This window comes from Dendrobates tinctorius, unplaced genomic scaffold (genome assembly GCF_039654945.1).
Source record: "Dendrobates tinctorius isolate UK_male_01 unplaced genomic scaffold, ASM3965494v1 ptg000062l, whole genome shotgun sequence".
Taxonomy (NCBI): domain Eukaryota; kingdom Metazoa; phylum Chordata; class Amphibia; order Anura; family Dendrobatidae; genus Dendrobates; species Dendrobates tinctorius.
Window position 1 is genome coordinate 19266102 of NW_027361730.1, and position 21976 is coordinate 19288077.

A 21976-nucleotide genomic window follows, 5' to 3' on the forward strand; every position below is an offset into this window, starting at 1 on the left:
TAAAAACATGTGACAGGGAAACAGCTATAAATGGAAAAATCACAAACTGGATTCCTACTCCAAAAATGGGGCAAAGCTCAGATTTTCATTCAGCCCATGAGGGTGCACAGTTTTGAGCGTCCAGATCCACCGGGATTCGAGGCGCGCTAGTCTAGAAGACAATTTGCCACCCCTAATACCAGCATCAATCATATCGTATTTTGTTGCTATATTGCCTTTATTAGGATATATTCCCCATATACAGTAGTAGGTATGCTGGAGTATGCTACTTTTTTCTTTATCGTTACAGACTATAGTATAGAAAACTGCATAATCCACAGTCAGATCTCCCCTGCTTTTTATGACACCAGTGGTGGTCTGTGTGGACCACCACTGGTATTATAATATGAAAATACACCTACCAGGTCATTTACTATCCTACCAGGTTATCTTCTAGCCATAGAAAAACAGATATCTTACTGATTTCTGAAGGTCCAACAGCTGGGACCCTTAGCAAACCCAAGAAAGGGACTCTGAAACCCAGAAGTTCTGCAGAGCTTCATCTCAAGTATAACAGAGATGTGCATGCTCGACTTCCACTCCTTTCACTGTTCATGGGACTACTGGAAATAGCCAAGCACTATGTCTATTTCTGGCAGTTTCATAGACAAAGAAGGACATGAATGTCAAACATATGCACCACTGTTCTATTCATGAATGAGCTCTTCAGAGATTGGTGCCCAGGCTAAAGAGACTCAGTTTCAGAATTATAGGGCGTCCAAGAAGTCTGGCCCCCAATGATCAGCAAGATATCCTAATGGAATAACTTACTATTTTGAAAATAACCTTTTAAATGTTTTACTCTTCCCTCAAATGCTGGTTTTGTAGATGCACTACTCAATCCTCTTAACAGCAAAGGAAGAAAGCACCTAGTAAATAATCTGGTATGTTACATGAGCCATTGGTCAATGCTATTAATTTGCCTATGGTTTCATTTTTTATGGGGCCTATGGTCCAACTATTCCTATTCTAAGACCATATCTTTATTTGTGGAGAGCACCAACATATTCTGAAGGTCTGCTCTGAGTATGCTTGGGACATTATTATATTAAGTAAGAATAGTTGTTAGAGGTGTATAACAGTAATAAAGAAGCATACAGACATCATATATCCAGTAAAAATGCACAGTTACTTAAAGGGTCATTCTGAACATGTGTCTTCAGCAGCACACAGCTCTTCAGTCTCTTCACTTCTTTGTTGCTTTTTGGTGGGCACTTCTTGATAAGTGACAGTTCTGTTCAGCAGCTTTAACTTTCTGCTCAGCTAATCCTCCTACTATGACATAAGAAGTAATTCCTTGCTTATTCTACACTGCTATCAGTATATTTGCATATAGATGTAACAGGGCATTTGAGCAAGCTCATTAAAAGTGAGATCTGTGTTTAGCAGAATTGGTCTAGAACCTGCCGATGGTGGAGGCCCAGAGCTTGAAATTTTGCAGGCCTGGAATAGGTGCTGACAGGAGGGGAAGTGAGCAACAGACATCCATGGTCTGGAGGGCACTGGGATCACACAAAGTAACTCTCCACACTTGAATGTAGCTACTGTGTGCAACAATTACTACATCTTAGGGCAGGGGTAGAGTCTGACATCTCTAAGTGTAAGGAATCATTTTCTATATTCATGACTACATATAAATAGTCTTTCCTCCACACAAAAAAATTTCCATGGTCCTTTGTGAATGAAGGATCAAAGAATCGTAGAGTTGGAAGGGACCTCCTGGGCCATCTGGTCCAACCCCCTGCTCAAAGCAGGATTCGCTAAATCATCCCAGACAGATATCTGTCCAGCCTCTGTTTGAAGACTTCTATTGAAGGAGAGCTCACCACCTCTCATGGCAGCCTGTTCCACTCATTGATCACTCTAACTGTCAAAAAGTTTTTTCTAATATCTAATCTGTGTCTCCTCCCATTCAGTTTCATCCCATTGCTTCTAGTCTTTCCTTGTGCAGATGAGAATAAAGATGATCCTTCTGCAATGTGACAGCCCTTGAGATATTTACAGACAGTTATTAAGTCTCCTCTCAGTCTTCTCTTTTGCAAGCTAAACATTCCCAAATCATGCAACCTTTCCTCATAAGACAGGGTTTGCAGACCAGTCACCATTCTGGTCGCTCTTTTCTGAACTTGCTCCAGTTTGTTTGTCTTTTTTAAAATGTGATGCCCAAAACTGGACACAGTATTCCAGATGAGGTCTGACCAAAGAGGAGTAGAGGGCAATAACGACTTCACGTGATCTAGACTGTATGCTTCTGTTAATACATCCTAGAATTGCATTTGCCTTTTTTGCTGCTGCATCACACTGTTGACTCATATTCAGTCTGTGATCTATTAGTATACCCAAGTCTTTTTCACATGTGCTGTTGCTTAGCCCTATTCCTCCCATTCTGTATATGCTTTTTTCATTTTTATTGTCCTGATGTAGTACTTTGCATTTTTCCCTGTTAAAAACCATTCTGTTAGTTGCTGCCCACTGCTCCAGTTTATCTTTTTGAATCTTCTCTCTCTTCTCTAGTATTAGCTATCCCTCCTAGCTTTGTGTCATCAGAAAATTTAATCAGTTTACCCTCAATTCCTTCATCTAAATCGTTGATAAAGATCTTGAACAATACAGGGCCCAGGACAGAGCCCTGTGGTACCCCACTTGAGACATTCTTCCAACTGGATGTGCAGCCATTTACGACCACTCTTTGGGTCCGATCACTAAGCCAGTTATGAATCCACCTAACAGTTGCCTTGTCCATTCCATACTTAGTCATTTTTTCAATAAGGATTGTGTGAGATACTTTGTCAAATGCTTTGCTGAAGTCAAGATGTAGTCAAGTCTACTTATTTGCAAGAAATAGACTTGATAAACGAGGAGGGGGTGTCGCATTGTATGTTCGAAACGCGTATATCTGCACAGAGATTGAAGCTTCAGAGACTGGGAGTTCTGTGGAAACTGTTTGGGTAAGAATACAAGGACAGAACAATGGAAAGGACACCATTGTAGGCATTTACTACAGGCCGCCTGTGCAAGCCGAAGATATAGATGAACTCTTTATGCATCAGATGGCCAAGTTCTCCAAAAAATATGACATAGTTGTCATGGGAGATTTCAACTATCCAGACATTTGTTGGGAATCTCTCTCAGGCAAAACTAACAGGTCAAGGAAATTCTTATCCTCTCTTGCTGACAACTTTATCTTCCAAAAGGTAAGGGAGAAAACAAGGGGAACTGCTACCTTGGATCTAATCCTTATAAACAGGGAGGAAATGGTTGAGGAGGTAAAAGTGGCTGGGACCCTAGGAGGTAGCGACCATGCTATTTTAGAATTTTGGATTACTAGAGGTGGAAGACCTGTGAAGACTCAGACGTCAAGGTTAGATTTCAGAAAGGCAGATTTTAAGGGATTCAGAAAGAGAATTGGAGGGATCCAATGGCTGGATATCCTTAAAGACAAAAATGTCCAGGAAGGATGGGAAATCTTGAAAAATGAAATTCTCAAAGCACAGTTGTTAACAATTCCGAAAAGAGGGAAGAATAGGAAGCATTTAAGGAAACCAGGATGGATGAACACAGAACTTAAGCACATGCTAAAAAGGAAGAAAAAAATGTTTATAAAATGGAAAGAGGGAGGCATATCTAAAGAAGAATATAATGCTGTCTGCAGAACCTGCAGGGCACAAATCAGATTAGCTAAAGCTGAAAATGAACTGAGGCTTGCAAGAGATGTCAAAAGCAATAATAAAGGATTTTGGGGATATGTCAAAAGTAAAAGAAAAGTCAAAGATGCTATAGGATTTTTACAGGATGAAAATGATGAAATGGTAAGACAGGATGTTGAGAAGGCTGAACTTTTAAATTCCTATTTTGCATCTGTTTTCTCTCAGAAAGGAAATGCAACATCAACTGTTATTCACTGTCCTATTAAGGGAATAGAAGAATCCAGGATATCTATAAACAGAAAGATAGTGAGGAAACACTTAGCTAACCTAAATGAATTCAAGTCTCCAGGTCCAGATGAATTACACCCCAGAGTACTGAAGGAGATAGCAGAAGAAATTTTTGAACCCCTCTCCATAATCTTTGAAAATTCTTGGAGAACAGGAGAAGTGCCAGAAGACTGGAGAAGAGCAAATGTTGTTCCTATCTTCAAAAAGGGGAAGAAGGTGGACCCAGGCAACTATAGGCCGGTGAGTCTGACTTCTATACCAGGAAAGATCTTTGAACAAATTATTAAACAACATGTATGTCAATACCTGGATAAGAATGAAGTGATTAAACAGAGTCAGCATGGGTTTGTAACTAATAAGTCATGTCAGACTAACTTAATTTCCTTCTATGACGGTATCACTGATTGGGTGGATCAAGGAAATGCTGTAGATATAGTATATCTTGACTTCAGCAAAGCATTTGACAAAGTCTCTCATACAATCCTTATTGAAAAAATGACTAAGTATGGAATGGACAAGGCAACTGTTAGGTGGATTCATAACTGGCTTAGTGATCGGACCCAAAGAGTGGTCGTAAATGGCTGCACATCCAGTTGGAAGAATGTCTCAAGTGGGGTACCACAGGGCTCTGTCCTGGGCCCTGTATTGTTCAACATCTTTATCAACGATTTAGATGAAGGAATTGAGGGTAAACTGATTAAATTTGCTGATGACACAAAGCTAGGAGGGATAGCTAATACTAGAGAAGAGAGAGAGAGGATTCAAAAAGATTTAAATAAACTGGAGAAGTGGGCAGCAACTAACAGAATGGTTTTTAACAGGGAGAAATGCAAAGTACTACATCTGGGCAATAAAAATGAAAAAGCATATATAGAATGGGAGGAATAGGGCTAAGTGACAGCACATGTGAAAAAGACTTGGGTATACTAATAGATCACAGACTGAATATGAGTCAACAGTGTGATGCAGCAGCAAAAAAGGCAAATGCAATTCTAGGATGTATTAACAGAAGCATACAGTCTAGATCACGTGAAGTCATTATTTCCCTCTACTCCTCTTTGGTCAGACCTCATCTGGAATATTGTGTCCAGTTTTGGGCACCACATTTTAAAAAAGACATCAACAAACTGGAGCAAGTTCAGAAAAGAGCGACCAGAATGGTGACCGGTCTGCAAACCCTGTCTTATGAGGAAAGGTTGCAGGATTTGGGAATGTTTAGTTTGCAAAAGAGAAGACTGAGAGGAGACTTAATAGCTGTCTACAAATATCTAAAGGGATGTCACATTGTAGAAGGATCAACTTTATTCTCATTTGCACAAGGAAAGACTAGAAGCAATGGGATGAAACTGAATGGGAAGAGACACAGATTAGATATTAGAAAAAACTTTTTGACAGTTAGAGTGATCAATGAGTGGAACAGGCTGCCACGAGAAGTGGTGAGTTCTCCTTCAATGGAAGTCTTCAAACAGAGGCTGGACAGACATCTGACTGGGATGATTTAGCGAATCCTGCTTTGAGCAGGGGGTTGGACCAGATGGCCCAGGAGGTCCCTTCCAACTCTACGATTCTATGATTCTATGATTCTATATACTATATCTACATCATTTCCCTGATCCACCCAATCAGTGATTCTGTCATAGAAGGAAATTAAGTTAGTCTGACATGACTTATTAGTTACAAACCCATGCTGACTCTGCTTAATCACTTAATTCTTACCCAGGAACTGACATACATGTTGTTTAATAATTTATTCAAAGATCTTTCCTGGTATAGAAGTCAGACTCACCGGCCTATAGTTGCCTGGGTCCACCTTCTTCCCCTTTTTGAAGATAGGAGCAACATTTGCTCTTCTCCAGTCTTCTGGGACTTCTTCTGTTCTCCACGAATTTTCAAAGATTATGGAGAGCGGTTCAAAAATTTCTTCTGCTATCTCCTTCAATACTCTGGGGTGTAATTCATGGACCTGGAGACTTGAATTCATTTAGGTTAGCTAAGTGTTTCCTCACTATATTTCTGTTCATAGATATCCTGGATCCTTCTATTCCCTTAATAGGACAGTGAAGAAGAGTTGACGTTACATTTCCTTTCTGAGAGAAAACAGATGCAAAATAGGAATTTAAAAGTTCGGCCTTCTCAACATCCTGTCTTACCATTTCATCATTTTCATCCTGTAAAAATCCTATAGCATCTTTGACTTTTCTTTTACTTTTGACATATCCCATAAATCCTTTATTATTGCTTTTGACGTCTCTTGCAAGCCTCAATTCATTGTCAGCTTTAGTAATCTGATTTGTGCTCTGCAGGTTCTGCAGACAGCATTATATTCTTCTTTAGATAATGAGCCATAGAGGAGTGATCATAATGAACTGCGACATAATCTCATGCAAATTGATACCATAGGACAGCACAGTGTATTAAAGAGAACCTGACAGCTGATACATGCTGCCCGATTCACGCCCTAGTCACCAGCGGCTTCTCCCCACCTGCTGACAGTGACTAACAAATCTTTCCCTATACGAATGTTTGTATAGAAACCTGTCACTCTAGGGGAGCAGGTGTGGGGAGAAGAGGGTTCCCTGCTGCTTTTAAAGTATATTTTTCTTTGAAATTCCACAGAATTTCAGAGTCGGACATAACTGACCGAGGTCATACAGTCAGTGTCTGATGCATGCTGCCCGTGGATTAGGCAGCATGCATCAGATGTCAGGTTCTCTTCAAGTATTTGTATCTTTGCTTGTTATATTTTAGAATATTCCATACTTGAATCTACATAAAAAGATGAGCAACTTTAAAGGTGTTATCTTGTTTCATAAAAAAGAAATGCAATGTTGCTTATCCAAAAAACAAAATAGGTATAACTTACCTACATGTGACCACTGCAGACAAATCACTGGGCTTCCCTTATCCTCCCTGGTACTGCCCCTGCCTCTTGACTACTAGTGAAGAGCTGAGATGACTTTATACTGAAGACCCTCTGTCTCCACTGTCAATTAAGAAGTCGGGTTGGTAGTGGCAGGGAGAATCGCATTTATCCTCCAGTATCCCTGCTTGCACATCAGTAGTGTTACTGAAAGGTTCTGTTCAATTGTTCCAAATATAGTGGTTTATTTGAATAGAAAATAATTTGCTTAATCAGTGATTTTGTACTTTGTGCCAATGTATTTTCATGCTTACTCTCTCGCTTTCATTTCTTACTTAGTCAAAGAAAAATTATGAGCAAAAGTGCAAGGAGGCAGAGGAAGCGCAACTAAACTTTGAGCGCGTGACCATAGCTGGAAACGCTAAGCAAGTGGAGAAGGTAAAGAATACCTAACTTAGTCACTTATAGTTCACACTACTCTATGGAATAGTAAGTGGGCAGAATAAAACAAGTTTCCATTTAAATGTGCAAATACACATTTATTTAACAGCCTTATATAGAGGTAGTGAGTTACAACCGCCTTATATTTACAGGCCAGGGTATAAAAGTTTGTTTGATGGATTTCTATATTGGCTTATGAATTATTTGTATGTTTGATCTATAGTAAGCCATCCCTAAGGTTATGTGCACTCCACATCTTTTTATTGGAGGATATTTTGCACCTGAAAAAGTGCTAATTAAACGTTATAGAGAAGAAACATATGCATTTAGATTTAAAAATTAATTTCGGTTCATATGTTCAGTCTCTTGAGCTTCTTTTAACTGATTCAGGTTCCAAAAATGCCAAGCAGTTTAAAGTGAACCTGTCACCAGGATTGTGCTCAGTAACCTACAGACAGCTAGGTTCACAGAGTTTTTTTAATGTGGATTTTGAAGCAGAGCTGCTACAAAATCCACATCGAAGACCCCTACAAATACTCTTTGAATATGCTTTGATGTGGGTTTTGTACTGCATCTGCCCAAAAATCCACATGAAAAAAACTTTTTGTGAACCTCAGGCTAAAAACTCTGAGTGAACCTAGGCTAAGGCCGAGGTCACACTTGTGAGAAATACATGCAGCCGCACACTCCGGTCCCGATGTGCATCATCTGCAGCAGGCTGCTTCTCTAATACACAGACACAGGAGAAACAGGAAATACAGTCACATGCTATCCCTGTGTGAGCCTTTGGGAGTTTTTCTTTGTCCTAACTTTATAAACAGCATACAAATCTAGGAACTAAACACTCATAGACAGGAATGGAGTTGTTGCAACAAACATATTCCAACATAAAACTATGTTCATCAAGGCATCTTTTTATGAATCCTTGATTGTTTGACGCTGGTTGTTTCATTGTTATTGTAATCTAATAAACGGTCTAAATCTAGCTATGTTCATAAGATTGGTTGTTCGGACAAGTGCTATCGTTCACCGACCACGTCATACTCTCTCTGGTTCAGTTGTGCCTACTTCTATCAGTGTAATACTAGTCCATGGCGTGTCCCATTAGTCAGGTATTGTTTAGATATACTGTATCTAATAACCCGACACAGTAAACCCTCTTCGAGAGATTATGTCCTTGACTACACCATTTAGACTATATTTTTCTGGGGCAGATTTTCAATTCCTATTGAATTTTCAATATTCTGTGTACAGTATATCATTCCCCACTTTGAGATGATCATTTTATCTACATTTTAGTATTCATCTCAAAGGCTCATTGTGTCTGCAATTGTATTAGCACAAACCAAGTCTGGTTAGTTTTGTGTTCGGCACAATGTACTTTGGTAATGAGGAAGGTATTTTAAAAGGAACCGATGACTTCAAAAAGGCAGATGTTCCCAGTGCTTCCTCTCTATTTATCACAAAGACGACATGTACAGAACAGCACAAGCCACATAAGAACATTAGCAGGGCACCAACAAAAAATATCTCTTTGGTTAATTAAGTAAAACTGGAATTTCTTAGCATGTAAAATAGGAGTGCTCAAGCCAGTAAGGCCTTGTGCCCACGATGAGTTTTTGACGCTGCGTATTTTCACTACATCAAACATGGAGCTACTTACAGTTCCAGCAAAGAGGATGGGACTTATAGAAATCTCCTGCCCACTGATTTTTTTTTTTTTTTTAATCAGTTTAAACTGACCAGTGGTGTGAGTTTCAAATTAGTAACATGGCAATTTCTCCTATATATGTGTAGATTTGCCTCCCAGGTAAAAACAAAGGTATCAAAAACGCATGTGGATCCACGCATGACTATGTCAATAAAGTTTTATTAAAGCCAAATACTAGGAAGTATCAAAAACAAAGCAGCTTTATGTAAAATAGGACACGTCAAGAAGAGACCAAAAACGCAGAATCCAAAATGCAATAAAACTGCATGTAAAAAACACACACAAAAACGCAATGAAAACACCAAGTAACCTTGTTTAATAATTTGGAACAGTGCATTTTTTGAGTTTTTATTCATTTTGGAGATTATACTGTTATCATTGGGGGGTTTCTTCAATAAAATTCGATGTATACTGTGGTGTAGTAACCACTGTGTCAGCTAGGGGGCGCTGTATGGATGTCCCAGGAGAATGGATGAATGGCGAAATACGGAATGACCGTTATGTATCTCAAGGTGGGTGGCCTTGAGATGGAGATTTATGTGTGTGTTAATCAGCAGTGATACTGCTGAGGTGCTGGTTCAATGTGTCAGGAACTAGTTACCTCCAAACCCACCCAGGGGGTGTGTTTATTAACACTATTGTAAAGTGTATATGTGAGTGGTTGAAGGACCTGTGATGAGGTCATAGCCATGTGACCCGGTGGGCGTGGCTACGGACCATATAAGGTGGCCAGGGTAGGTCACATGAGGTGAATGCTGGGGCCCGGTTGGTCCAGTGTGGAATGTCCCGCTAGGAGAAGCATCTCCTGGCTAACAGCCTGTGGAATGGCTGTGTGTCATGGCTGCCAGCGTCTGAGTGTCCCAGAGAAGAGAGTGGACGTCTGCAGCGTGGCGAAACAGCCATGAAGAAACCCTGATGTGGGTGAGATAATGATGAGGCTGAAGAGCCTGAGTATGGACATTGAGTAACCTGTGTGACCACAGGCTTAACCAGAGTGAAGCTATAATGGACGCTATGCTGTAAATGTTGCTTCTATGGGTTTATGAAGGAGGAATAAACCGCATGGACTGTGTTATGCTTTATGAAAACCTGTGCCGGATCTGATTTTGTGGCTGCTGAGCGAGTATCCCCTACTTGAATGACAGCGCTACCTCACAATACTCTAACAGGTGATAACTTTTATTAGACTGACTGTCATTTGCACCGACCATTTAGGAAAATGCATAATAATTTGGAACATGGTGTAGTGACATTCTATTGTTAAAAATATGCACCTAGCATCTCTGCTACAGAACATCACATGCTGCGGCTCGTAAACCCGCATCACAGGTGAGTCTAATAGAAGCACAGTGGGCATGTGATTAAATCCCAACCACTGCGCTTGTGTAGTAATCGCAGGTACGCAGGATGCAGTGACGAGACGGGAGACGGGATGAACTTTACGATAATAATAATAATAAATTTTATTTCTGTAGCGCTGACATATTCCGCAGCACTTTACATTTCAGAGGGGACTTGTACAGACAATATACATTACAGCATAACAATAATCACATAGATCATAACAGATACCAAGAGGAATGAGGGCCCTGCTCACAAGCTTACAATCTATGAGGGAAAAAGGGGAGACACGAAAGGTGGGTGGTAACAGTTGCAGCGCAGTTTCTAGGGAATTTTGCCAACAGGGCGAACATCGAAAAAGCACCCCCCCCCGAACATTAACATGCTGAATACTTTAGATAAGCGTGTCTTACCTTTGCATCAATCCAATCCTCAAAGGCATCGAAGTTCAAAGGCTCACTTTCCTGCACTTTGCTGCTGCAAAAAGGTCTATTGCAGCAGAATAGTCTGCTTCCTCTGCCAACTCGCTCTCGATCGATAAAATAGCCAGGGCCGATAATCTTTCTTCCGCCATTGTAGAACGCAAGTATGTTTTTATTAGCTTTAGAGATTACCCCCCCCGATACACTGTGGGCAATCTAGGTACATTTTGGGGCAGGGGTCCTCCAACTTTTTAAACATGGGGCCAGCAGATCACCGTCCCTCGGACCACTGGAGAACCGGAATATAGTTAGAAAAAAATACTATGAACCAATTCATATGCACACTGCATAGGTCCCCAATAGGCAGCATAGGTCCCCAATAGGCAGCAGCATAGGTCCCCAATAGGCAGCAGCATAGGTCCCCAATAGGCAGCAGCATAGGTCCCCTATAGGCAGCAGCATAGGTCCCCAATAGGCAGGTAAATGTCCCCAATAGACAGCACAGGTCCCCAATAGACAGCATAGGTCCCCATAGGCAGGTAAGTGTCTCCAACAGGTCCCCAACAGGCAGCGCCCCCTCACTGTCCTGCTATACCGTCCGTGCACACTAACTGCCAGCCAAATGGTGAGTGGTGACTGACTGCTACAGCCCGCCCCACACCACCGCGCCTGTTGTGACCGATGAAGATAAATGATAATAGCAGGTGAGGTGACAGGTCGCAGTCAGGCAGGGCAGGCCAAACAGACTCCAGTCATACTGGGTAGGTAACGGGCGGCGCGCACGTGTGACTCCCTAGAGAATGAGAGATGAGACGAGATACACCGTCACCATGACCCAATAGCCGGCACTGCATTGCAATTGCAGCAGGTATTAGGGCGCGGGGGCTGCCGGCTGGGTCAGGTCACTGCACGACGTGCATGTGACGTATCAGTGCACCGTGGGCGAGGTGGCGTACACGTACTGCAGCTGCAGGCAAGGGAGCAGCACAGCGCTAGAGAGTCCCTCCTCGGCTCCTCTCCTCCTCCGCTCCCTCCGTGTGAATTGATTTGATGTCATCTTGCACGCGCTGGCCGTGCCCGCGGCGCTGCAACAAAGTACCGGATTGCGCCGGCTCTGGCTAGGAGGCGGCGGCGCCCCCTGCTTGGTGGCGCCCCGTGTGATTGCACCCCCTGTCCCCCCCTAAAAACGGCCCTGAACAGTTGCCCTGATTATATGGACCAGCCATAATGTTAAGTGTGTAAGTGTGTAACAGTACGGATGCAGAGGGCTAATGGATGCATAAAGCATGTGGGAACATGATGCGGGGAACCTGGTTATGGTAAAAAACTTTTGGCTGTGCCACATAGGGATAGATTAACTTAATGTGTTGCGGCGGTAGGCCAGTCTGAATAAATGCGTTTTCAGGGCACGCTTAAAATTGTGGGGATTGGGGACTAATCGTATTGACCTGGGAAGTGCATTCCAAAGAACTGGCGTAGCACGTGTATAGTCTTGAAGACGGGAGTGGGAGGTTCTGATTATTGAGGATGCTAACCTCAGGTCATCAGCAGAACGGAGAGCGCGGGTAGGATGGTATACTGAAACAAGGGAGGAGATGTAGGGTGGTGCTGAGCAATGAAGAGCTTTGTGGGTGAGGGTAATAAGTTTGTACTGGATTCTGGAGTGGATGGGTAGCCAGTGTAATGACTGGCACAAGGTAGAGGCATCGGTGTAACAATTGGCGAGAAATATGATCCTGGCAGCTGCATTCAAGACAGATTGGAGGGGGGAGAGTTTGGTAAGAGGTAGACCGATTAGAAGGGAGTTACAATAGTCGAGACAAGAATGAATAAGAGAAACAGTCAGAGTTTTTGCAGAGTCAAAAGTAAGAAAAGGTCGAATTCTAGAAATGTTTTTGAAGTGCAGATAACAAGAGCGAGCCAGTGATCAGATGTGGGGGACAAAGGAAAGCTCAGAGTCAAGTATGACCCTAAGACAGCGGGCATGTTGCTGGGGAGTATGTTGTGAGTTCATTTTCCCCTTCACTACTGAGGCCCGAGGAACTCCCTCTTCTGGTGAAGAAAGGTAGTGAGCCTGATTGTCAAACACCTGAGGCTGATGATGATGACTGGCGGAGTGGAGTTAATGACTGGATATAAGGCTGCCGACGCCCTTCTGGCCTGCGGGTGATTTCTCTGTGGACTTCTAGGAAACCAGTCTGATTCCTGCTCATCTAAAGCTAAGATTTCTGCTTTGCCTTTTTGCATTAGTGTTTTGTTTTCCTTGCTTTTCTGGATTCTGCCATTCCCTGCTGGGGTGAGCTGAATCTCCTTTTGCCTGTTGCTCTGTCTTCAGAATATTCCTGAGTACTGACATAGCTTTTTTGAAGCCTAGCGTCTTCAGGGCCTTTTTTACTGTCAGTTGTTGGCTCTTATTTTCATAGGGTTTTTCACGGATTGCAGACAGCAGCCTTCCTGTCCTTTCCTATCTAAGCTAGCTGGGGCCCCATCTTTGCTCAGTCTTTCTGTCTGTGTTTTGTTCTTTCTTCTTGCTTCACCATCATTATATGTTGGGGGCTGCCTTTTGCTTTGGGGTCTGCTCTGGGGCAGTTTAGATTTCCCTTTCTGTCTTTAGGCTATGTAGTCCTCCGGCTGTGATCGAGGGGCCTAGGGCATCGTAGGAGCCCCCCACGGCTACTGCTAGTTGTGTTGATAGGTTCAGGGGTCTGCAATCCGATAGCTGCCAACTTCTCTGGTTTTCTGGACTTAGCTAGCATTTCTATTTTTGCCTCCTATGGTGACTCAATCATAACAGGAGTAATAGTAGAACCACACACGGAAATGGCAATGTCGGGTATAGGTACATTAGTAGCGGGAGGAAACACAAGGAGTTCAGTCTTTGACAGGTTCAGTTTCAGATATAGTGAGGACATGATGTTAGACACAGCGTTTAGACAATTGCCAGTGTTTTCTAGAAAGGCTGGCGTTATGTCAGGAGAAGAAGCGTATAATTGGGTGTCGTCAGCATAGAGATGGTACTGGAAACCAAATCTACTGATTGTTTGACCAATAGGGGCATTATGCAAAGAGAAGAGGAGGGGGCCTAGGACTGATCCTTGAGGAACCCCAACAGTAAGGGGAAGATGAGAGGAGGAGGAGCCAGCAAAAGATACAGTAAAGGAGCGGTCAGAGAGATAGGAGGAGAACCAGGAGAGAACGGTGTCCTTGAGGCCAATGGAACGGAGCTTAGTGAGGAGGAGCTGATGATCCACAGTGTCGAATGCTGCAGAGAGATCCAAGAGAATTAGCATGGAGTAGTGACCATTTGATTTAGCTGTTAGTAAATCATTAGAGACTTTAGTGAGGGCAGTTTCAGTAGAATGTAAAGAGCGGAAACCGGATTGGAGAGGGTTGAGAAGAGAGTTTTCTGAGAGATAGCGGATAAGACGGATTTTTTTATATATGTAGATGCCTATAGGGGATATCTCGAGCAACCAAAACTAGCTAACAGCAGTTATCCTCGCAGGGAGCAAAACAAGAATACACTGGTAACACAAACACGACTAACCCGGCAAAGACCGGTCACTATAGGGCCGCGGTATGGCAGACTACGGGTCCTGAATGTTAACTACAACGTGTCACTTATCCTCTCTGATGTCTGATTGAGTGCTGATCGGCGATGCTTCAGCCGCTGGGCCAGCCGACGAGGATCTGACGGAGCCTTCAGACGTTCCTACGCCCAGGCGAAGTGGGGGCACAGCAGGTCCCTGGAGAGTTCCTCTGCGTTGCGCCTCGCGGCGGAGGTGGTCCTGTGTTGTCCGGGGACTGGACAATGAAGGCCCCAGCCACAAGATGGGGACGGGCAGCGGCGGCCGCAGGTGGCGGCGAACAGGCCGCAGCCCGGAGCCGAGCTGCGGGGGCCGCGGGTGGCAGCGGATAGGCCGCAGCCGCAAGCTGGGATGAGGTGGCGGCAGCTGCGGGCAGCAGTGGGCAGGCTGCAGCTGCGGGCTGGAGTCGGGTGGTGGCAGCTGCGGGCGGCAGCGGACAGGCCGCAACCGCGGGCTGGAGTCGGGCGGTGGCGGCCGCTAGGAGCGCTGACGGACGGTCGTAGTTCCTCTGCTGGATGGCTCGGTGCTGTCTCCCTTCTGTCTGTGGTGAGTCTCCCTTCTGGATCTCCAGTCGCTGCTCTCCTCTCTTGTCTCTGGCTCTGGCTCTCTGTTGCCCTCTAGCTTCCTTGCACCTTCTCTCCTGTTTCGTGGACTGCCTTCTGTTGGTGTCCTCAGCCCCTTTTATACTAGCTCCTCCTCCAACCTTTCTAGAACTCTGTGGTCCGTCCCCTAATTATGTCGCCCGGAAACAGTCCCCCAGGAACCTTGGTGACAGTCCCCTTGGTTCTTGCCCGGGCACACAGCGGTGACTCCTCCTCCTACACTCCCCCATCCTGTATGCTTGCCAGTTCTCGGGCGAGGGCTTGGGAAGGCCTGGACCGGTTTCTTGAGACGAAAGCTTCTTCTGCCACACGAACTGACCCTGTTCGTAGCATTCGGGGGGTTTGCCAGCTGTTGACCGCTTGGAGTGCCGTGGTTCAACACTGGTGGTGTCCTTTGGGGTGGTGGAAGGTGGCTGGTCAACCGGGCCTGGTGGGTCGACTGGGTCCACTGGAATATTATCTCTCGAAGTGTCTGCTTTTACTGCTGGGAGGTCTTCCTCGTCGTCCTCATCCCGTACTGCTGGAAAAGGTTCTGAGACCTGAGGAGGGGCCTCGGGCTGTGCAGGGTCGGTGGAGGTACAGGGTCGTAACATATTACGGTGTACGATATGGGTAGGGTAGTCACCACCTTTTTCAGATTGTATTTCATACACGGGCCCTTTGGGGCTTACTCGGCGCAACACCCGATAGGGATTTTCTTCCCAGCGGGGTTCCAACATGTTTTGAGGGCACTGATCTCGTACGCGTACCCGATCTCCAGCCTGGAGGTCGATGGATTGAGGTAGAGTCCCTCCTGGATGTTCCAGGTCCTGAAGTTTTGGTGGACGATTCGGTGCAGGGTTTGCAGCTGATGCCGGTGGTTCCGGACCCACGAGGAGACCCCTGTCCATGGTTGTTTCTCTTCCGGATTTAACTCCACCTCCATGATTCCCTTACCTTCTCGGCCAAATAGCAGCGAGTAAGGGGTGTAACCAGTAGCTCAGTGTACCCGGTTGTTATAAACCCACAACAATACAGGGATGTATTCAGGCCAGCGGGCTTTTCGGTCGCTCTCCAGGGTGCATAACATTTGAATTAATGTCCGATTAAATCGTTCACAGGCTCCGTTCCCTTGGGGGTGGTACAGAGTGGTACGTAATTTATCGATACCATATAGATGGTGTAGCTCTTCCATGACTTTTCCCAGGAAGCAAGCACCCTGATCTGAATGGATCCTTTGGGGGCAGCAGTAGACTTGGATGAAGTTTTTTTACAAATCACATGGGCGGCTGACTCCGCAGTTTGATCTCGAGTAGGGATTACCACAGCGAATTTGGTGAAATGGTCCACCATGATGAGACAGTGTTCATACCCCTGGTGCGTGGGGCCAATGGTCAAATAGTCTATCATCAAGAGTTCGAGGGGTGCTGACTTTACTATTGTCTGTACTGGGGCCCGTTGTGTGGGCGGTTTAGTTAGCTCACACAGACGGCATGCACGGCAAGCTTCTTCCACAGCGGTTTGCAGGTGAGGATGGTAGGCTAGCTGTTGCAACCACTGAAAAGTCTTTTGAGCCCCAAAATGAGCCCCTTTTTCGTGGGCCTCTCGAGCTAGTTCACTAAGTTGGGCTCCCGATACTACTATCTGCCAAGCTATCGCTGATGTTGTCTACGACACTGCTTTTCGGTACAATAGTCTTCCTCTGATTACCAATTTCTCCCATTAATGTAGCATCAACAACGTGTCCTTAGTCAAAGTCTGCCTCTGAGTGTCGTTAGGTATCTTGCTGGTGGCCACCCATTGACGCAGGGGCCCAATCTCTCCATCTTCCTGTTGCTGCTGGATCCATTTGTCCTGGGACTCTTCTAACAGGCCCCTAGTGAGTCCTATGTGGGACTGTTCTCGGGTGGTAGCTGTGAATCCAGCGGGGGCCAGAGCGAACGGCGTTTCTTCTCCTTCTAGTTCGTCGTCTCGGTTTCGCCCCGGGGTTGTGTCAAATCCTGGAGAGGGCGTCCGCATGCACATTCTCCGCTCCCTGTTTATAGATGATCATGTACTTGAACTTGGCCATTCGGGCCATCCATCGTCGCTCCAGGGCCCCTAATTTGGCATTATCGAGGTGGGCCAGCGGGTTGTTGTCCGTTTGTACCACCACCTCAGAGCCCGCCAGGTACTCTGCGAACCGCTCCGTCATGGCCCACACTACCGCAAGGAGCTCGAGCTTAACCCCTTTCTGACATGAGACTTACTATCCCGTCCATGGGACCCGGGCCCCTATGCCCATGGACGGGATAGTACGTCTAGCGCGATCAGCGGCGCTCACGGGGTGAGCGATGCTGATCGCGACCGGGTGTCAGCTGATTATCACAGCTGACACCCGGCACTATGTGTCAGGGGCGGTCACGGACCGCCCCCGACACGTTAACCCCTGGCACACTGTGATCAAACACGATCGCAGTTTACTGGGGGTTTAGGGAAGCATCGGCAGGGAGGGAGCTCCCTCCGTGCTTCCCTGAGACCCGCGGAGCAGCGCGATGTGCAGAGTTGCTCCGGGGGACTCCTTCCCTGCAGGTCCCCGGATCCAGTATGGCGGCGGGGACCTTCAGGGGCCTGCAGGGAGCCGGCTTCCTCATGCCTGCACAGCGCCGGCATGAGGAAGCCTCCAGCACTGCCTGTGTCAGATCGCTGATCTGTCACAGCGATCTGTGATGTGTCAGATCAGCGATCTCACACATGACAATGATGTCCCCCCTGGGACAGTATAATGAAGTTAAAAAAAAAAGGTGTAAAAATAATCGCTAAATAAATTAAAAAAAAATATTCCCTAATAAATTCATTTTTTTAGAAATGAAATAAAAAAACCCAAACAATAAGTACACATAATAAGTATCGCCGCATCTGTAACGACCCGCCCTATAAAACTGTCCCATTGTTAACCCCTTTAGCAAACACCTTAAAAAATAAAAAACAAAGCAAAAAATACTTTATTATCATACCGCCGAACAAAAAGTGCAATAACGCACGATCAAAAAGATGGATATAAATAACCATGGTACCGCTGAAAACATCATCTTGTCCCGCAAAAAAAGAGCCACCACACAGCATCATTAGCGAAAAAAAAAAAAGTTATAGCTCGCAGAATAAAGCGATGCAAAAATAATTATTTTTTTATATAAAATTGTTTTCAGTGCATAAAAGCGCCAAAACACAAAAAAACGACATAAATGAGGTATCACTGTAATCGTACTGACCCAAAGAATAAAACTGCTTTATCAATTTTACCGCACGCAGATCGATGTAAACGTACCCCCTAAAAGAAATTCTTGAAATGCTGGTTTTTGCTCATTCTGCGTCCAAAAATCGGAATAAAAAGTGATCAAAAATGTCACGTGCCCGAAAATGGTACCAATAAAAATGTCAACTCGTCCCGCAAAAAATAAGACCTCACATGACTCGGTGGGTCAAAATATGGAAAAATTATAGCTCTCAAAATGTGGTGATGCAAAAACTATTTTTACAATAAAATGCGTCTTTTAGCGTGCGACAGCTGCCAAATATAAAAACCCACCATAAACAGTAAATCAAACCCCCCTTTATCACCCCCTTAGTTAGGAAAAAATAATAATTAAAAAAATGTATTTATTTCCATTTTTCCATTAGGGTTAGGGCTAGGGTTCTCCAAAGGCAATACGACACCCGCAGACCATTCCATCAAAGTCTGCATTCCAAAACGTCACTACTTCCCTTCCGAGCACCGATGTGTGCCCATACAGTAGTTTTCTCCCACATATGGGGTATCAGCATACTCAGGACAAATTGGACAACAACTTTTGGGGTCCATTTTCTCCTGTTACCCTTGGGAAAATAAAAAAAATTGGGGACTAAAAGATCATGTTTGTGGAAAAAAATATGATTTTTTTATTTTCACGCCCGGGCGTTATAAACTTCTGTGAAGCCCTTGGGGGTTCAAAGTGCTCACCACACATTTAGATAAGCTCCTTGGGGGGGTCTAGTTTCCAAAATGGTGTCATTTGTGGGGGGTTTCCACTGTTTAGACACATCAGGGGTTTTCTAAACGCGGCACGGCAATCCCCATTCCAGCCAACAGTCAAATGGCGCTGCTTCCCTTCCGAGCTCTGCCATGCGCCCAAATAGTCGTTTACCCCCACATGTGGGGTATCAGCGTACTCAGGACAAATTGCACAATAAGGTTTTGGGTCCTGTTACCCTTGGGAAAATAAAAATTGGGGGTGAAAAGATCATTTTTTTGGAAAAAGTGATTTTTTTTAATTTTACGACTGTACGTTATAAACTTCTGTGAAGCCCTGGAGGGTCAAAGTTCTCACCACACATCTAGATAAGTTCCTTGGGGGGACTAGTTTCCAAATTGGTGTCATTTGTGGGGGGTTTCCACTGTTTTGGCACATCAGGGGCTTTCCAAACGCAACATGGTGTCCAATCTCAATTCCAGCCAAAAAAGTCAAATGGCGCTGCTTCCCTTCCGAGCTCTGCCATGCGCCCAAATAGTCGTTTACACCCACATATGGGGTATCAGCATACTCAGGACAAATTGCACAATAACTTTTAGGGTCCTGTTACCCTTGGGAAAATAAAAATTATGTGACATTGCGTCCGATCTGAATTCCAACCAATTTTGCATTGAAAAAGTCAAACGGCGCTCCTTCCCTTCTGAGCTCTGCCATGCGCCGAAACAGTGGGTCCCCCCACATATCAGGTATCAGCATACTCAGGAGAAATTGCTCAATAACTTTTGCAGTCCAATTTCTCCTGTTACCCTTGGTAAAATAAAAAAAATTGGACCTGAAGTAATTTTTTTTGTGAAAAAAAAAGTTAAATGTTCATTTTTTTTAAACATTCAAAAAATTCCTGTGAAGCACCTGAAGGGTTAATAAACTTATTGAATGTGGTTTTGAGCACCTTGAGGGGTGTGGTTTTTAGAATGGTGTCACTTTTGGGTATTTTCTATCATATAGACCCCTCAAAGTGACTTCAAATGTGATGTGGTCCGTAAAATGGTGTTGCAAAAATGCGAAATCGCTGGTCAACTTTTAACCCTTATAACTTCCTAAGAAAAAAAATTTTGGTTCCAAAATTGTGCTGATGTAAAGTAAACATATGTGAAATGTTGCTTAAGTTTTTTTGTGTGCCATATCTTTGTTATTTAAGGGCATAAAAATTCAAAGTTGGAAAATTGCAAAATTTTCAAAATTTTTGCCAAATTTCCATTTTCTTCACAAATAAACGCAAGTTATTTGAATGAAATTTTACCACTAACATGAAGTACAATATGTCACGAGAAAACAATGTCAGAATCAGTGGGATCCATGGAAGCCTTCCAGAGTTATTACCTCATAAAGGGACAGTGGTCAGAATTGTAAAAATTGGCCCGTCATGAACGTGCAAACCACCCTTGGGGGTAAAGGGGTTAAAGGAACTAATTGTTGGGATTAAGTTCGGAGTCATGGAGTGATTGACTACCGTACCTGATCACTCTTTCCCGGCCATCTTGGACTTGTGACAACACAGCTTCTAGCCCATGTAGACTCCTGTCGGTGTGCAGTATGAACGACTGCGAGAAATCCACATAAGCCAACACCGGGGCGTCCGAGAGTGCGGCTTTGAGATCTCGGAAAACCCCCTCCTGCGGTTCTCGCCATTGAATCTTCCATCCATTTGCTTCAGCAAGTATTGCAGGGCTCGGGCTCGACGGGGGCGAAGTTTTTTACGAAGCAACGGTAATATCCGGCCAACCCCAGAAAGGCTTGTACGTCTTATACCGTCTCGGGAGTAGGCCACCCTTGGATGGTGGCGACTTTCTCCATGGACGGTCTAATGCCTTCGGCGGAGACGGTATGCCCCAGGTATTCGATCTGTGTATGGAACAGGTGGCATTTCTGTGGTTCCACCTTCAACCCGTATTTTTGTAGCCACCCAAGCACCTGCCCCTACCGCAGCAGGTGGTCCTCAAACGTGGTGGCATAGATAATGATGTTGTCCATGTATATCAATGTGGTGTCATGTCGGACGCTGTTCACACCACAGCGTCCGGCAGGCAGAGGTAGTTCCACCTCCAGCCACTATAGCCTCAGTGGCGCCGGCCTGATCTTCAGGCTCTCGGGGGTTAATCCTGCTGGAGACCAGGTTGGTTAGTCACGCCCACGGTCTTTAAATAGTCATGCTGGCCTATGGGCGTCGCCGATTATAGCTTGTGTTTCATACCAAGTGGTTCCTGTCTGGAGTGGAGGTGTTGCAGAGAGAGAGATTCGTATCTGGTGTCGTATGATCCGTTGTTATCCTTTCTCCTTCCCATATTTGTGTTTAGTTGTGCCCTGTTCACATTACTGTATATTCCTGTGTGTGTGCGGCGCAGTGCAGTTTAAGTTCTCCCTGTCTGTCTTTATTTGTGTGGGGGCTTTGGTGGTGTGTCTCCTCACTGGGTGGAGGGTTAAGTGCAGGGCTGAGCAGGAGACAAGGAAAGGTTGGAGGCTCAGGCATTTGCACCATCAGCAAAAACCCTGGGTTGAGGGTCAGACAGGGTTTCCCCTAGTTATAGGGACATCACAGGGCCCCCGGGTATTACAGCCTTAGTGGGACTAAGCCCCACGTGACACGTGGCTTCGAAGTTGAGATCTCCCAGACACCGCTCCATCAGCCGTTGGAAGGTCTCAGGGGCGGTCAGCCTGAAAGGCATGCGGTTAAATTCAAACAGTCCCATGGGTAAGATGAACGCGGTCTTGGTGCAGTCTTCCTCTGACATTGGCATCTGCCAGTACCCGCTGGCCAGATCTTGGGTTGAGAAGTATGTTGCCTTCCCCAGGGTGGATAGGGACTCCTCTATCCGAGGCAGCGGGTACAAGTCTTTGATGGTACAGGCGTTCAATAATCCACACAGAACTGCAAGGTGCCATCCTTCTTGCAGACCAACAGAATGGGGGCCGCCCAGGGACTCTGGCTTTCTCGGATAACTCCTTTTTGCAGCATTTGGCCCAGTAGTGTTTTTACCTCCTGGTATATGTCAGGAACACCGCAGTGCACCTG

The 21976-nt window shown here is 44.9% G+C and overlaps 1 protein-coding gene across 1 annotated transcript in view; it reads left to right on the plus strand.

Moving 5' to 3' along the window:
- The window catches only part of PSTPIP1 (proline-serine-threonine phosphatase interacting protein 1), a 195106-nt gene that overhangs the window by 119643 nt on the left and 53487 nt on the right, over positions 1-21976 (plus strand). Inside the window, exon 7 of the mRNA XM_073579350.1 lies at positions 7174-7272. Within this exon, the coding sequence (XP_073435451.1) occupies positions 7174-7272 (99 nt within the window). The remainder of the gene's footprint in view (positions 1-7173; positions 7273-21976) is intronic.